The sequence below is a fragment of the Hylobates moloch genome, unplaced genomic scaffold (assembly GCF_009828535.3).
Source record: "Hylobates moloch isolate HMO894 unplaced genomic scaffold, HMol_V3 SCAFFOLD_3, whole genome shotgun sequence".
NCBI classification, from domain to species: domain Eukaryota; kingdom Metazoa; phylum Chordata; class Mammalia; order Primates; family Hylobatidae; genus Hylobates; species Hylobates moloch.
In genome coordinates, this window is record NW_026652278.1 from 92,375,853 (window position 1) to 92,388,059 (window position 12,207).

A 12,207-nucleotide genomic window follows, 5' to 3' on the forward strand; every position below is an offset into this window, starting at 1 on the left:
GCGCCTCCCAGGGGTCCGACAGCTGAGAAGAAGGAAGAAACTGGCAGAGGAAGGAGGCTCCCGGGGGGGCCGAGTCTCCACCTTGGAGACCGGGAATCCCGGAGAGCGTGGGGAGGAGAAGACAGGCTTGACCCGGGGAGAGAGAGTGGCGAGTGAGTGGCGAGTGCGGGCTCCGTGGGTGCACCTCCCACTGGCCCGGGAACCGCCTGCACCCCGAGGGGCGCATGTCACTGCCCCCAGCCGGAGCCGCGAGCGCGCAGTCCTGGCCCAGGGCCCGCGCCTTGGGCTTTCTCCCTGCCCGCCCCTTTTTCTTCCGCCAAAACCTTTGACCAGAGACTCCTTGCCAGCATTCCTACCTCCCTTTGGCCAGCTATTTGTGCCAGGTAGGAATCAGGCTGTACTTTGGCTGTGTGTGTGGACGCCAATCCCCAGGAGGCGTGTGACCTTTTCACCTTACCCACAAACTCCCTGGGAGGTGGCCCTTGGGCACTGACCCTTCTCCGGGGCCTGATCGGTGACTGCAACCTGTTTGTTCCCAGAAATGTCCTTGCTTTTCGCATCTGCATACGCTTCCTGCAGCAGTTCTCGGAAAACCCTCGGGGATGGGCCTGGGGGGCATCCAGCGGGCTGGGGGCACGCGCCGCTGTGGGAAGTGGGGGTGGCAGGAGCTCCAGGGCCGGCGTGCACGTTGCCTGTGGCCGGGAGCGGGCCACTGTGAGGGCGCAGCCAAGAGCACCCCTCCCCCGCCACTCTTTCCCTCCCTCCGGATGCACAGAGAAACGGGGGCCGCCCGACCCCTGATTTCCACACCCCTCCCTAGCACCTGGGCTCCCAGACAAGGTTGGGGGGGTCGGGCGGCGATTGCCCCCCAGCTTGGAAGGCGCAGCACCTCCCACCCTCCGGTGTTCCCTCTGCCCCAGAGGAACGGGCACCAAATCTCGGGAAACAATGAAGGCTCCGCGGCGCGCAGAGGGCACCCGGGAGCTATCGGCACCCAGCCGCTCGCCCTGATGCGGGCCAGGGAGGCCGCGTGGGGCTGCAGCCCGGCCTCGCCCGCCCAGGCGGTCTGACTTAGCTTCAGACCACAGCGACACTGCCGCCCCTCGCCCGGCTTCGCGATGCAGCTCCCACTCCAGCCCGGCTTTCCCCTCCTCGCCCTCCAGCTCTGGGCAGGGGCGTCCAGGGGTGCCCCGCTGGTCCCCGCCACAGGTCTCAGGCTGGCGCGATGAGGAGTGGCAGGGGGTTGACCCTGCGCTCCTCCCCGCCGCGGGTGCGGGCCCCGGGATTTGAAGTTGCGAGAAGCAGCCGCCACCTCCCGGGCGCTCCGCACTGCGCGGCGGCGGGATCTGCGCCTGCAGGAGCTGCCCAGCTCTCCCTCTAGGGGTGCAGAGCGAGCACGCGAGGTGGGCTGGCCAGACCCCGCGGCTGGCACGGACCTCCGCGCCCCTTCCTCCGACGCCCGCACCCAAGAGCCCGGGGCGCAGACTCCCAGCGCCTTCCTTCCCTCGGAGATCCCTGCAGGGTCTCGGGGAAAGACACAGACGGACGGGGAGAGCACTCGGAGGGAAAGTTGTTCCTCCCAGTCTCCTGTCAGGCAATTACAGGCGAGCCCAAGCGGGGAGAGGGGCGGGAGGAAGCGAGGGAAGGGCTCCGGAGTGGGGGGAGGCCGTAGGAGGGGAGGCGGGGGTGCAGTTGGTGAAACTCCTCTGTCTCCCGCTCATCTTTTCATTGCTCGTGTCTCTCCTTCCCGCAGACACCCGGACCTCCCCTGGGCGCCAGCTCCGCGGCTCCAACGGGTCCAGAAACAAGCCGGATTTTTTTTTCTTCCTGGAAATTGGCTTTGGTGTGTGTTGCCCTACCTCCCTCCTCCCCCTCACACCCACACCCCCCCCCCCCCTTTTTTTTTTTTTTTTTTTTTTTTTTTTTTTTTTTTTTTTTGAGACATGGCCCGGGCAGTGGCTCCTGGAAGAGGAACAAGTGTGGGAAAAGGGAGAGGAAGCCGGAGCTAAATGACAGGATGCAGGCGACTTGAGACACAAAAAGAGAAGCGTTCCTCTCGGATCCAGGCATTGCCTCGCTGCTTTCCTTTCTCCAAGACGGGCTGAGGATTGTACAGCTCTAGGCGGAGTTGGGGCTCTTCGGATCGCTTAGATTCCCCTCTTTGCTGCATTTCCCCCCACGTCCTCGTTCTCCCGCGTCTGCCTGCGGACCCGGCGAAGGGAGAATGGAGAGGGGGCTGCCGCTCTTCTGCGCCGCGCTCGCCCTCGCCCTCGCCCCGGCCGGCGCTTTTCGCAACGGTAAGTGACAGGCGGAGGCGCGGGTGACAGCGGCGCCCCGGCTCCCAGCTGCCTGCTCCGGACCGGGGCTCAGGCAGGGCTTCCCGGGATCAGCCGGGAACAACCGACTCCAGGGCGAAGGAAAGTTTTATCTGGGAGGAGAGAAGAAGAAATGAGATCAGGCGGTTTAGAGCAGGAGGATTTCAGGTCTTTGGGCTCCCTCCTGACGTTGATCGTTGGGCTGTGGGGCTTTTCCTTACCTCTGTTACAAGACAGAGCTGCCTACCTTCCCAGATCAGCATGCCAATTATCTTAATAATGTTTCCTCCCAAAGGCAATTAGAAGAGACTCCCTTTCAAAAATCTGATGGCTGTTGAAAGTTAATGAACACTTTACCAGGAGATCTTACTTCCTGGTTCCTTTGCTGCGCCCCTAAGCCGTTTTCTCTGGTGGGTGACGGCCAGAGATATCGGTTTGTGGGTTGATGAAACTCTCTCCCCCGCCTTTGCACATCTTCCGTAATCTGTCTGGAGTATGACTGAAAGTTACATAGTATCAATACAGGAATCTGATATATACAGTGTAAGGCACCAGGATATCTGAAAATCCCTAAGCTAGTTGCAGCTTCCACTTAGCTTTTAAAACCACTCACTGTTAAGTAAATGAAAAACTATACTGGGGTCCAAACAGTACCATGTAACCTAAATAATGCGTTTTAAAATGGGATCTGGTTGTAGGCATGTTTGACTTCACACTGTAAAGTAAGTGCAGGCAAGGGTATGCCTTTACAGTAAGTCGTCAGCAATTGTTATTAACTAATGATCAAATATTTACTTTTGTCTGGCTTAGATTTCAATCACAGTAATTAGAAGAAAAGAACATCCACTACTTACTGTGGTATATTGTTTTAATAACAGACCGCAAGTGGAGGGCCTCATACCAACAGGAATTTAAATCACATCTTTATGATGGAAGTTAATCTCTCTAATATGCTTTTTCAAGGTTTTATGATTTCAGCAATGGATTTCCCTCAGCAGCTACCAAGCAGTATTCTTAAGAGATGCTTAAAGCAAAACACATGCAAAAAAAAAATTATGAACATGGAGTTCAACTTATTAATGAACCCAAGTTGATGGCATTTTTCTATAATCTGGCAGGAAAGCAAGACGCAAAAAATTATGAATGTAGAATTCAATTTATTAATGAACCTGAGGTGGTAGCATCTTTCTATACTCTGGCAGGGAACGAAATAGCATTCTCTTCCAACTGAAAGAGCTCAAATGGTTGGACTAGAAATTATAGTAACCCTGTCCTCCACAACTCTTGAGACTAAATCCATAGTGGGGGTGTTCACAAGATAGATTTGAAGCTCAATGCAAAGAGCTATCAGACTTTAGGTTGTGAACTACACAAATATATATGCAGTACACACACACACACACACATTCTTAATTTTCTTAGCAGAAATCTGGGGAATGCTGAAAATCTGGCTTTAGTTGGTGAGCTTTACCAGCAAAAGCCATGTTGCTATGCTTGAAGTGACCAGAGCCAGAAAATGCCTCTGTAACTCAGCAGACCTCTTAAAGCCATGTCCACCTCCTCCGAGTAACCAGTGTCTGCTAAATTAATTCATTAACCTTATTTAGGACTAATGGTCCAGAGTCATTAGAAACTGCTCTTTCTTAATCAACTGCTAGAGAGATTGAACAGAGCCAGGGAGTCTAGCAGTCCACATTATCTTATTACACTGTCACTTTCTCAGAAGTCACAGATTAAAGAGCTCTGGTGTGGTACCAAGTCCACCTAAATGTCTTCTGAAGTGACTCTGTCGAGTGACTAGAACCAGTGCTGTTTTATTTCACTCCTGTAACAGATGCCAGACACTACCATGATGTTTGTCAAGAGCTGGAGGAAACTTAATGAGACGAGGTCACTTTCCAAGTTTTCTGCACATTCAAAATAATGCAAGAGTCTCAGCAGAATCACATAACAGAATCCAACATGATCATTAGCTGAGATTTTGAACTCCAGTTGTAACATCATTTCTTCCTGGCAAAGCTTAACGCTTTTACAAGCCAATGCAAAGGAAACCAGCATAAGACTACCTCCAGTCTAAGGAACAAAGTCAGAAGCACCTAGCGATTGAGAAAAACAATATAACTTATATTGTCTTCTTTTTTTAATTTATGGGAAATGATTTCTGTAATGCATGTAGCTTTATGCATTTTTGATGTGCACTTCATCTTTCATTTCCATTTGACCTGGTTTTCTTGTAATAAAATTCTGTAGATTTATAAATTCATGCTGAGAGCAAAGAATGCTATTCTCTTTCCACAGGGAATCTATTAGATGCAGTGTTAAAATCTATATATACTATTACTGAAAATTTGTGATTGATAGGCTTATATATTTCACTGCTTTCATACTGTTTCTCTTATATAGTTTATGCACCGAATTTTTACTGCTCAAAATTAAGCATCAATAAATGTGGCAGCATTTCAGGCTGAGGTGCTCCATTATGAAATCCATCATAAAATGTGACAATGAGAATCTATGCTGAACAATATAGGCAGCCCAGAGACTGGTTTATTTGGTTTATTTGGCTTCACTTGAGCATTTTTGAAATGAAGGCTCGAAACTAGTTAGCTCCCTTTCCCAGAATGTGAGAATGTGGGTTACAATATGTGATACCCAGACCTGTGTAGTGGGTTATTTTTCATCCAACATTTAGGTAATTAGAATTAATGCCATGTGGCTATTTACTTTTCCTTCTGCCCTGTTGCTTTGATCTGATCTCCAAGCTTGAACAACTTTACTTGGAGAAGTAAAGCAGAATTATTTCTGCTTCACCAAATATACTTTGTTCTCTGTTGATTTGGATCTCAAGAGCAGAGATAACTCAAAATCACTTAGATTTATGGGCAGATAAAACAACAACAACAAAAGGTTTGGCTTTAAGCCAATCAAAGACAATCCCCACTGATCAATGACATAGACCAGGCTTATCATCAAAAAACAACACAAGGGGTCGAACAGCATCTTTCACTCACTTTCCACTTAGAACTTGCTACTTAATGTGATTACACTTCTTGGGGGATAATTAAGTCTAGCAGAAGCTCCCAGGGGACCATGTTAACATCAATTGAGGGGATTTAATGTTTTTAATGCTAGAAGACCTTTTCCTTAGGAAGAAACTTCGGGGCTGGGGGAAGAGTCCTCTCAGATCTCAGTTGGCTTTCTGCCTGAGTCAACCTTCCTGAGATCAAAGAGTGTTTTTTCCTGGAGTGTTGCACTCAGGGCCACACGAAGGACTTACGGGGACCTTTTAGAGTTCCCCTTAAAAAGTTAGGGAATGCTTAATAACCAGTAATTTACATATAAAGCTAGATTACCTAACAGGTTGTCAGGAAAGATCTGCTAAAATCTTACTTTTATTGCAGATAAATGTGGCGATACTATAAAAATTGAAAGCCCCGGGTACCTTACATCTCCTGGTTATCCTCATTCTTATCACCCAAGTGAAAAATGTGAATGGCTGATTCAGGCTCCGGACCCATACCAGAGAATTATGATCAACTTCAACCCTCACTTCGATTTGGAGGACAGAGACTGCAAGTAAGTGGGAATGTTTTTGAACAGGGCACCACAGCACCATCTAGTGGTCACGCCTGTCTACGGGGGCGGGGAAGTCAGTGTGTACAATGTAGATTATAAATGGATCCAGGAGGGATTCCAATCTCAGCCAGATTATATGTCAATGGTATGGAAATTGAAGTACGTTAAGTGATTTCTGAGTTCCCCAAACCAGGAAGGTTATAGTTAAATGTGTAATCTCTTATACTCCTTCCTGTTAGCACTTTTGGTTTGGGAACTCTTTTGTTAAGAAATGTATACAGTATGTATGTTTCTTTTTACTTTCTTTTTTTTTTTCCTGGAGAGGGGAAGAACTAGAAACTCAAAAATCTCACTTGCATTTTTACGAAATACAGTTGATCACTAATATACATCCCATCCACAGATAGTGGGATTGAAGATCTCACTATTTGAGATATATTGAACATCTTACGATTTAAGAACTGCATTCATCTTACTAAGCTTGACATGGAAAAAGCAAATTGTCGTTGAATAAAAATAAGGCCTACAGGATAAGCCAGATGAGGGGTTTTGTAAATCGTGGGTTACTGATTAAAATACTTTTATGGAAAATGCTAGAAAATAATTGTTAAGACACGATGAATACAATGGGAACTCAAATACACATCAGTATTTCATCCATCGGCTTAGTCTTACTATCTTTTTCTATTGTTAAGTTTCGAAACATCAACTTATGCCAGATTTTGTTATTATGAAGACATTCTCACTATAGAGAGAGTCGAAATTATATTTCCTCACTTTATGTGAAAGAACTGGTATGTGGATATTGCTTTCCACAGTATCGAAAGTATGTTTTTACCTTGCACATAGCAGTCCACTCAGATACGTGTTTGCTCATCTCTCTTGACACCCAACAGACCCCCTGTCTCTGTCTTGTTCACATTATCCCATTCTGACCCACTGAAAGTGGTGTAGTCTCCAGAGACTTGAACCTGAATATCCATCTTTTATTAAGTTTGTACATATATAGATAGTTTTATCAAAGAAAAATAATCAATTTAAATCTCAATTCTAAAGTGTTTCTCAAGGACTGAGAGGTTTTTGCAAGTTTTTAAGTGGGTCAGTTAGGTGTAACCGTATATGATATCTATAGACTACTGCTATCGCTGGACCTAAATATTATTTTGCAAGTATATTCATTGTTAAAGACAGTCTATTTGAACACACATTTCTTTTGGGAAAAACAGAGTAATATCAAAATCTTCCTACCTGTAGGAAGTGCTCAACAACCTGTTCAGTTGGTGTAGTAAACTAGCTTTTCATGGTCAGAGAGATGAGGTCATCTGGTTCATTCAACATTTTGGTACCTAGAGAATTCGCATAAATCCACAGGCTGATGTTCAGTTTCCAAATGATCAGTGTATACTACAGTGCAATAAAATTATACCAATTCCAATTTAATCTTTGCTTTGTGATTCAGAAGTGCTTCAGGGCATTATATTGACTTTTTAATTGTGTATGGAAGTTACCATTAATAGTGTTCCACTGACTGCTTGGAAACAAGGAGTTCATTGTATTGATTTATTTATTTTTGCTAATATTCTTTATGGTGGTTTTATAGTGTCAATCACTTAGACAATCTGGAGACTTGTTTTCTATTATATTTGATTTACTTCATTAGTAGTAGTAGTAGTAGTATTTGCTTTTTGACCACGTTTAAACTGCTATAGGAGAAACTCCGGTAAAACATACTCAAGTAATAACATCATTCCAAAAAATAAAGTGGTGTTAGAATTCAATAAACTAACGTTTACTAATTTCTAATCTGGAAATCATGACCATCAGTGCGTGTAATATAATACTTAAAGAATTCAGAATAATCACTAGTTATTGGCAGTGGTGTGGTGGTAAATGTTTAACAGCTGGCTCTTTGGAGAAGACGAGTCAAGTCCTGATTTGTATGTAGCACATGCCAATTGCTGTGGTGTAAATACTCTCATCATAGCCAATTTCAAACTAACCATGTGATGTCACTGTGCCCAGACTAGCAAAGAAATGTGCACAGTTGGTTCTTATGAGCTGGTGGGCGCCAGATCCAGCACACAACTGGAGCAGAAATTTAAGAAGGGAAGCCAGTTGAATCACTTAATATATGTAAAGGGCTTACAATTCTATTTGCACATACATTTCTTCTGGGAAAGAACAGAGTAATATAAAAAATCTTCCTACCTGTAGAAAGCGCTCAACAACCTGTTGAGTTGGTGTAGTAAACTAGCTTTTCATGGTCGGGGAAATGAGGTCATCTGGTTCATTCAACATTTTGGTGCCTAGAGAATTAGCATAAATCCACAGGCTGATGATCAGTTTCCAAATAATCAGCGTATACTAATTATTACAACAGCATCTCACAGTATTACGATAGTGTCTAGCTTACAGTCGTGTCTAGCTCACAGTAAACCTTAAATAATGATTTGTCATATCATGGTGTCAGGTGGGGTGTAATAGGGTTAAAGGTGCACCTTTTTGGTTAGTTTTCTTTTTAAAAAGTACAATAAAGGATGATTGTAATTCAAAGAAAATGACAGTTTTAGTGATATCAGCAAAGTATTTGAGAAACTGACATGACCAAGAAGATGTTACATAACAATCTTATGATGGTGACTTTGTTTTTTTAATGCTACAGAGTAAGGTGATTTCTTAATTGTCCCAACTGACGTTTTGCTCTCTGTGAAGGTGCCATCTCCTGGTCAAAGTTGAAAGGCTGTTATATTTAGCCTGATGAAGTCAATGGAGATTAGATCCATGGAAAATATCTTCGCGTTGTGTTTTGAAGTGTTGTAATGTGATCTTTTTATCAATGAGAAACTGCAGAAAGATATAGGAAGACCAGCATAAGGCATTCCTTTCACTATCTTTCTAAGCTGATTCATATGAATGACTAGTGCTCAGTGTTGAAGGGTGCATTTGAGATTCTACAAATGTGGCAAAATACCTCCTTTTGTGAAGGCTTTGAGAAGAATCCACAGTTTTAAATTTTACAGGGGATTGGAATGCCCCAGGAAAAAAAAAAAAAAAAAAACCTGGGAACACCAGAAATTCTTTGAAGAACAAATTCATAGACTTCAAAGTTTAGATTAGAGTCCTACAAACATAGTTTTGTTATTAGGGTTTTTTTGTACTTTATATCAGGCTATTTACAAAAGTGGATTGGAGGTGGCACAAAACTAGGCACAGTTAAAACCACATTCAGAAAGCTGGTGAGCTTTTAGTTATCACTCTTGTTAAGAACAAACTATTCACCTTATTTAAGACATGTAATATTTTTCCTTGTTCCAGCTACATTATATGTCTATTGGCAGTAAAAAACATCTGCTATGCTGATGTCATAGGGTTACTAGTAGGATCAAGTAGTAGATGGCAAAGCCCTTTTAAAAGGTAAAAGTGACCCTCAAAATAAGTTATCATTATTATGATATCTTTAACAAGTTGGTGATTTTCAGAACATTTGGAAATACGAAACTAAACATACGTCAAACTAAATCTGTTGACCCAGTAATGAGATGATTTGCACATGATACACCCTGCATTTTCTCTTGAAATGGTCAGTATTTGTACAGTCAACTTTCACCCTGAGAAAGCTTAAGAAATCGATGTCTTAGCACATTTGCTTATTGTGAAACATCTTTGAAACCCAAGTAAACAGTTTTGTTTTGTAGAGTATACAGATGGTTAAGTCATTAGACCGGCCACATAGTCCTGGTAGTAAAAAAAATATTTTTTATTTAGATTTTTATTGTTTTATATATAATTAGGTAAGAAAAACATCATTTCATAATCTTAACAATACAGTATACAGTCACAACTTCTCATGTGAATAGCACCAAGACTGACCCAGTTCATGAGTAAATTCTGGACCATACTTTGCAAAATGGTTAAGTTTTTGCAGTGGCTGTCAAAGGTGGATATTTCGTTAGGAAAATTAAATGTGTAAGTTGTGCCCCCATAGTTTTAACATGCAACATTCTGTGTCTATGCCAGCACTGAATGAGGTTTCATTACAAATAAGCATTAGAACCATAGTACTATAACCCCTTAATTCTTTTATTGAACAAGATGTGGTGTAAATCAGTCAATCAACAGACCAGTGGAGCGTCTGTCTGCAGGGCTAACACAGGCCTAGGATTTCTAGCTAGATATATGCATGATTTTATTATTAGATTGAGAGGATTCTAGAGAATGCTCTGACCGAAGAAGGTGTTGAGGGAGAGGAAGGAATGTTGATTTCTTTTTGCCAGCAAAATCCTGCACACTTGTGAAGTGTCAAAGCATAATTACAAATAGAAAAGAAATAAAGAAGTGACCAGTGGAGAGTTTTCGGAAAGACATGTTCATTGCACATTGAAAATGGCTTTCAGTATTTACATTGAACTAGTTAGATCTTACTCCACTAAAGTTTTCTTCAGTGGTAAGGCAGACATCTTGAATCTCATAAAAGTTTATATCTGTATAATAAACAAGAATGTCATTGATACGGTAGTTAGAATTTATGAAACTTCTCCAGTTTCCCAGCAATGCACACAATCAGCATGATAATTTATAATGGTTTGTGACAAATACTGCTGAGCAAAGAGGTGTGTGGTTACATTCAGATCAGATGTCACCATCCAGGGAGCAATAAAAATTTCACAGACATTGGGTTAAAAACATTAAGGAAATGAATGCAAAGCTCTAACAAAAGTCTAAAAAGGTGGTAGCATTGGGGGAATCAAACCCAGTAGTGCTTTTCCTACTGACAAGAAGAAAATCTTACTTACCGACTTCAGTGTCTGATTTGAGAGTGCTGTTTCATATCATGGCACAGTTGCTTTTTTCATCTATGATTTAGATTTGTAATCTCTCCTATTTGTAACCAATAATAGGTATGTTTTTCCTAACTCAGTGCGTTCAAAGGAAGATCGCATACTTGTAACTTCGTAAGAAGTTTAATCACAGTGAAATTATAAGCAAATAGAGACGATATTCATTTCAGAATTTTGTTGGGATAATTCACATATTGTTTCTTTAATGCTACTTTTTAAATTATCTAAATTATTAAAAACTTTGAAACAGTGCTAATGTCTTTTATTTTCAGAGAATATAAACCTATGGAATGTAAAATAATCTGCCCTTGGTTTCTCAAATCTGATTATTCCCACCCGTTTACATTTATTCCTGCACATTTACACTTATTGGCATTTTTTGGAGTATTAAGTTCCATTTTCTGTTTTCCTGAGTAAAATTTTCTGTTTTAATCTTTCCTTATTATTATTAGCATGGATTTTTTTAGGATTAATTTGGATTTTTAAAAAATGTTACATTAAAATACTATTTATCTCAATCACTGAGTTGTTGGCTTTTTGTATCCAAGGGAAGTGCCTCACTCTAGTCTTGTATTTTAGAGCATCACTTAGACTAAAACAAAATCCTCGTTTTATGGGAAACTGAGTTTTTTAAGCCAAAAAACATCTCTATTTTCCATATGAAATAGAGAAGAATATATACCTTTAGTAAAGTATAATATATATTTAGAAAAATACACAACCCAAGTATAAGATTTGATAAAATTTTGCAAGGTGGATACATCCACAAAACCAATCTAGAGGCCAACATTTCCAGCATCCTAGAAGCCCTCTCATGTCAGTTTTAGTCACCAACCTTTGCCCTCAAGGGCACCTGCTGTCCTAACTTGCGTGACTTCATTTTTATACATTTCAAAATCAGGTAAAACTAAACTAGAGTCTTAGAAGTCTGTATGTACAGGCCAGGCACGGTGGCTCACTCCCAAACTTTGGGAGCCAGAGGCAAGTGCATCACTTGAGGTCAGGAGTTTGACTGAAACCAGCCTGGCCAACGTGGTGAAACCCCGTCTCTACTAAAAATACAAAAATTAGCCGGGCAAGATGGTGCACGCCTGTAGTCCAAGCTACTCAGGAGGCTGAGGCAAGAGAATGGCTTGAACCCGGGAAGCGGAGGTTGCAGTGAGCCAAGATCCGCACCATTGCACTCCAGCCTGGGCAACAGGAGCAAAACTCCGTCTCAAAAAAAAGAAGCCTGTGGGTACTATCCTTGAATATAGACAGTGAAAGTCTTTGGAGTGGATATAGAAAAAATAGGTACTATTTCTAATCAAAAAGCAGAATACTACTGATGCATTTTCTAATTTTTTTCAGTGGCTACTGAAGGAAATATCTTGTCTTTGTTTCAAAGTTTTCAATCTGGAGCCTGCTTTATTATGCAGATTTTATGTGCAAGCAAATTCAGAAACATTCTCCTTTGCCGTATTTTTCTTCATCTTTTT

The 12,207-nt window shown here is 42.5% G+C and overlaps 1 protein-coding gene across 4 annotated transcripts in view; it reads left to right on the top strand.

The window, feature by feature from the left end:
- Positions 1 to 1,939: 1,939 nt before the first annotated feature.
- Positions 1,940 to 12,207, top strand: part of NRP1 (neuropilin 1) — a 157,525-nt gene continuing 147,257 nt past the window's right edge. For all 4 annotated transcript variants that reach the window (XM_058436556.1, XM_032143792.2, XM_058436557.1 and 1 more), the window contains exons 1-2: positions 1,940 to 2,297; positions 5,717 to 5,891. In XM_058436556.1, the coding sequence (XP_058292539.1) occupies positions 2,225 to 2,297; positions 5,717 to 5,891 (248 nt within the window). In that variant the 5' untranslated portion in view covers positions 1,940 to 2,224. The remainder of the gene's footprint in view (positions 2,298 to 5,716; positions 5,892 to 12,207) is intronic.